General features: G+C 42.3%; 1 protein-coding gene across 1 annotated transcript in view; it reads left to right on the forward strand.

Annotated features, from left to right (window-relative positions):
• The first annotated feature begins 223 nt into the window (after positions 1-223).
• Positions 224-5775, forward strand: part of AMPD1 (adenosine monophosphate deaminase 1) — a 36248-nt gene continuing 30696 nt past the window's right edge. The window contains exons 1-2 of the mRNA XM_045291999.1: positions 224-245; positions 4998-5178. Coding sequence (XP_045147934.1) covers positions 224-245; positions 4998-5178 — 203 coding nt within the window. The remainder of the gene's footprint in view (positions 246-4997; positions 5179-5775) is intronic.

Consider the following 5775-nt stretch of genomic DNA (forward strand, 5'->3'; position numbering starts at 1 on the left):
CTACACATCTCTTTTCTAAAATCCCAAAGATAGTCTTCACCTGTTTGTCACTGTCAGTTGCCTGATCCTATAAATAGGCCCAAAGCTCATCCCTTTCCTCCTAGTCCAGAAGAGTCTGATTTCAGGGGACAAAGCAAAATAACAAAATGCATGTCCGGGCATTTCAGAGTGTCAGTCAGCCAGCCACCCCATCTCCTCTCCTGGACCCGAGGACCCAGCAGCCATGCCTCTGTTCAAACTTGCAGGTAGGTGTGCAAGTGTTTGAAAAGCTCAATTGTTTTCAGATGCAACCACTTCTTTAGCTGTCATATCAGCTGTGATAATCCTAATTTAGGGTTCACAGCACAAATTGCGTTAATAATACATTTCTGAGTCCAGACACTCTCAAGAGTGTTTGCTTTTGCTTTAATTTGGAAAGGGGATGCTTTTCTAAGATTGCACTATCACCTTTGATGATCCCAGTTCAAAAAAAATGGAAGTGTTAATCAATTAATATCTAGTCTAAATAAAACCTGTGCTACTCGAATTCTGGGAAGGGTCCTGCCTCATGCCTCGAGCTAGAGTGTGAGTTGAAATCATGAACATGACGAAATAGTTACCCAAGTTTTACTTTTGATGGTTCCCAAGCCAGGTTTGTAGCCACAGTGATTTTTTTTTAAGTAGTAAGCTGAAAGTCTTTTTCAGGATAAAATCACTACATATTTCACATGAAACAAAAAGGGAGAGATCGCACCAAAAAACAGAACTAAAAATATTCATCTAGGACGAGTGTGGAATTTAGGAAAGTAGTAGTAAGCTTCCAGCCACTCATCACCCAAGGATACCCATTCATGATACTTAGTGCTTTTCTTTTGCGCCCATTCTCTCAGTGAAATTAAAGAGTTTTTAAACATAGTTGTGCTAACGTGGCCCATGTAAGCTTACATTCTGCTCTCTCTCGTCTTCATTTCTTGGCTTAACATTAGAACTTAATCATCTTACCACGTCATCCCAACCATCTTATCATGTCATCCCATACATCGCTTTCAATGACTCCATAATATTCTCATTTTCCTAACCAACCCCTTAGGTTGCTTGTAGGTTTTTTAAAGTATAAATGAACGTTGACAATAATCTTTGTCCCTAAAGCTTTTTTCCATATGTAAGTATTCTTTCCATTGGACGGAGTCTTGGAAATGACTCCCCAAACCCAACCCACCCACTACCATCGAGTGGATTCTGACTCCTGACTTGGTTGGTATTAGTAAATTGTGTTCCAAAGGAGTTATTTCGACTTGCTGGAAAAGTTCCCACTTATCTTCATCAGTTTTTTTGTTTGTGATCACCTTTTACAAAGAGGACCCTTTTTTGAAGATGAGAAGCATAACTTTAAAGAGGTGTTAGAAATGAGAAGACAATGAAGAGGTGTACAGTGGGCAACCTCCCAGGGTTTTCTGATGGTGGCAGACTGTAGACAAACAGGAAGAGTCACCCTGTTGTTGTTATGCATCCCACACGCCTCGACATGTTTTCATCCCCGAGCACTTATTTCTGAAAGTTGTTCACTTATCTTATTTTAATTCATACAGCTGAAGAAAAACGTGAGTACTTCATATTATTTTTCCTGCCATCTCCCAAACCGTTAATTAGACAATTGACGCTGTTCCTAACTTTAGAAGCATGGTTATCTTTCAGCAGTGTTAATTAAAGGATACCATTGAAAGTCAACAGGGGTTCAAACTGATCATCGATATCCCACAGTAGAGCAAATGAACTCACGGTATTTCTGGACACCCAAAGAATCCAGTCTCTGAAGAGAAACTGCTGGGCCACTTACTTGATTAATGTAAAATAAAACAATCCTTTCCATTGACACAAATTAGGCAAAAAGCCCTGACAAATCTACCTTAGTTAGCTCCCAATTTCAGTGCAAAAAAATATTTGTTGAGCATTTTTATGACAAGATAAAATAGAAACTCATTTTAGAAAGACAACTGGACTTTTCATTGTATGTTCCCCTTGCTCTTACATCAGACTCTTCTTTAGGCTGACTGGCAGCGAGCTGCCTCTGAGCGCCTTTGTCTTTGAGATGGAAGGTGCTAGATGGAAGACCTGGCACTTTGTTTCCCCCATGAATCAAGCACTGCTGAGAGATAAGCATGCTTCCCACCCATACCCCCTACCTGAAACTATTGATTGAAGAAGCAAGCATGATGTTTCTTTTCTCAAAAGTCTTGCAATTCCTGGGTTAATAATAATATTAACTTTTGGATAGTATGTGTAATTTGAGAGTATTTGTTATTTATTTTTTTTTAACAATTCTCTCAAGTGGGGACTATTATTATCCATCCTCTCCTTTAATGATGATGAAAACTGAGGTTCCTTAGTCATTTCGTGGTTCACATGACTGGCTGACATGGACACCATTCCTGAGCACCTTCCGGGCTCCTTACCTGTCGCCACTCTGCTTCTTATTTCGAGCCTGTCTCTTGTCTATTCTCTGTCCAAGTGTAGACATCCTAGCCTCAAGAAATTCCCACGAGATGCTCCAGTATCTCAAGTGTAACATGCTCCGGAAATAATTCAGCCACTATCCGCCCAAACCTGACGAGGTCTTCTTTTTCTCCATGAATCCAGATGGCCACCCAAGCTTATCTCTTCACCTTTTGAAATCCCAAGCTCGTCTTTCCTTTTCCATTACCACTGCCATGCTCTGCACTAATTTGGAAAGTCAGAGCTCTTGATTGGGGAGTCAAATTTCAGCTGTAGCTGCATGAAGTCAAGCAACTGGTTGATTCAGTGGAAGGTAATAGCAAACGTGATTTTTTCTCATCATATACACTACTTCTTGAGAGTAGTTTTTCCTTTTCAACTACTTAGAGCGCTTTAGGAATCTACAACTTTAGTAGAAACAAGGATGTCTAAGAATATGAAAGAAGTGGAGACGGGCAGTCCTAGGCAAGAACCAGATCTTTAATAAGTAGGATTTAGTTTCTGGGCAAAGATAACCACACTATCTTCTGAAGACCATCTTCACTATTGCCATAGGCCTGGCATAACCAGCAGCCACATCTTCCTCCTCCTCCTCCTCATCATAACTCATTAGCCCATTTCCATTTGCCTTTCAGAGTGCCTGAAGCCTCTTCTAATTTCTGCTTGCCACTCATGCTTGACATGCATATGCTTGCTTGTGATGTTCAGAGAAGAATGGGACTATTTCTGGGGATCCTTTGGCCTTGGGGTGGAGGGAGGAATTTTCAAGCTGTCAAATGCATTTATTAGTGTTCCATTTGTTCCTTAGTGAGTCATGGTGCTTGTCAAAGAACTACTCACAACTTCCAAAGATGCTTTTCAGTTTCAGGAAGTGCTTAAGTTTAATGAGGCAAACAGATGCATGATGTCCAGCCAGCACAGTAAGACACAGTGTGACAGGCCTGTTTTTAAAACTGGATGACCTGATTGTGGTGAAGTTATGAATCAATGACTATCACTTCCAATATATGCCTCAGCCTGTATAAGTCACTTATCATTTCCTTATACCAAAATGCCTGTTTTGTCAATGCTGTTTTCTTTATTTGGGTTGGGAGGTTTTGAGTAGTGGTTAAGATTTTTTTTTGCACACAGGGGACTTTGCAAATAGTTTCATTTATATGATTCTATAAGTGTGGATTTGAGAGATTTGAGAGAGTTGTTTAATTAATTACTGGATCATTTATTTGATTTAAAAGCTTACGGCTCACAAGTTTCCCCCCATTGTACTTGACGTGATCTTGAGTTGCTCAGCAGGATAGCACACGTCCCTGTAACAGCAGGGAGATATGCTACCGTCTGATGTCACTCCATTTAGTTGGGTTTTTTTTTGTTTGTTTGTTTGTTTTCTGCCATAAAGCACTTCCATTTTATCTCATTTGAAATTGCCACAGTCATTTGAGTCAAGTTGGGTAGGTCTTAGAATTCCTACTTTACAGATAAAGAACTAGAGATACAGGAAGGGAAAGCCAAGACTTGAACATATCACAACTACTTACAATGGAAAATGTGACTTTGGGGAGGCATGTAGAGATATCACGGGGTAGAGGGCTTTTTCTCTGCATGCAGTGTGGACTATGGGGAGTGTTTGTTGCTCCAAATAACTAGCTATGTGCCAAAATAATTATTGCTACCTGTTCTTTTCTGGAAGTAGCAGCCAGAGTCATTGCACAGTGTCAGAGGTAATGATTATCCAGGTGGAAACAACTGGGTCTCTAGAGAACATGGGGAGACATAGAGAAAAGCAGAGGCTTGATGTCCATCATTACTAGTATGAAACTGGCTCTCTTATATCCGGGGGGTCTTCAGTGATACACCCATCTGTTAAAGAATGGAAAAATTAAGGCACATAAAAGTAAAAAGGGCCTTTCCAGGAGCCACTCATTCTGGAATGCCACCTGTTCACAAGCAATGGGACCCCGAGACCAAACAGCGAATTTCCCAAGCTCCCTGTCTCCTCCACATGTCAAGTTGTCTGGATCACAAAAGGAGTCCCAGGTTGTATGTGAGAGAAACACAGTATCTGGCCTAGAAAAGAATCAAGACTCTAAAGCCCACAGCTGTTTCCAGAATTACTTCGAGGATCAGAGCGCCTCGGGAGGGAAACTCCACAGCCTGCCCTGGTCTTTCCAAAGCTCCCAGAAAATGACCAGCCTCAAGGCAAGAGTTGGGCGGCATGGTTACGATCAGACAGAACCATGTTAGTGAGCTGCTCCTTCTACAAGAGTCCAGTTCCATTTTAAGGATCAGCTTTGGGGCCCTCCTGAGAAGGTCTGGGAGAACCTGACTTAGGTTTCTGAGAGCAGATTTCTGTGCTACTCACAGCAGAACCTACTAAAGGAAGCAGAAGCCTTGCAGACCCTAGGGTGGAGCAGGGACCCCAAGAACCCAGTGTCATTCTTAGCACTGCACCTTACACGTAACAGAAACTCTCAGGTGATTTTTGGGGGGAAATGGTTTAAATACTAACCTGCAAAAACATCCTTTAGAAATTGATGATGCAACGCGGAGCTTTGCTGAAAAAGTATTTGCTTCTGAAGTCAGAGATGAGGGGGGCCGGCATGAGCTTTCTCCCTTTGATGTGGATGATATCTGCCCCATATCTCACCATGAGATGCAAGCACACATTTTCCACCTGGAAGCCCTGGCCATCTCGACAGAGGGCAAGAGGTAAGTGGGATGTAAGAGGGATGTTCAGAGCTGTGGGCATGAGGGGCTGGGGTGGAGGCCAGCCAGTATGGTGCAGTCCCTCTGAGTGATGCGTCAACTCTGCCAGCGTTATTACTGGTAGTTGTTTGTTTCCTTCACAGTAGGTATGCTGGGAGAGGCATCAAGGACTAAATGAAGAAAACAGTGGACTGCTTAGCTTCACACACCTCTGTTTAGTCAAAGCCTCTCTCGCTTCCTGAGCAAAAGGCTCAGATGAACCTTTACAATTAGCCCAACGTGGGCTGATGCCTGCTGGGAACACATTCAACTTACACATGCCCACCCAATGGAACCCACAATCCTTTATGTTCAAATCCTTTCCTAGCCGAGCTTAGTGTTGTGATTAGTGACAAGCATCATTGCAACCAGCCAGTCTGACTGCCTCCTGGCCTCTGCGACACAGCTCTCCTCCCATTTCTACATCCTACACACCACCATGCATGCTTAGTCCTTCCCCTAGGCAGTTTTTCTTTTTCTTTTTTAACATTTTATTAGGGGCTCATACAACTGTTATCCCAATCCATACACACATCAATTGTGTAAAGCGCATTTGTACAT

Source organism: Echinops telfairi, unplaced genomic scaffold (genome assembly GCF_000313985.2).
Source record: "Echinops telfairi isolate 266 unplaced genomic scaffold, ASM31398v2 ScPeMD7_443;HRSCAF=831, whole genome shotgun sequence".
NCBI lineage: Eukaryota > Metazoa > Chordata > Mammalia > Afrosoricida > Tenrecidae > Echinops > Echinops telfairi.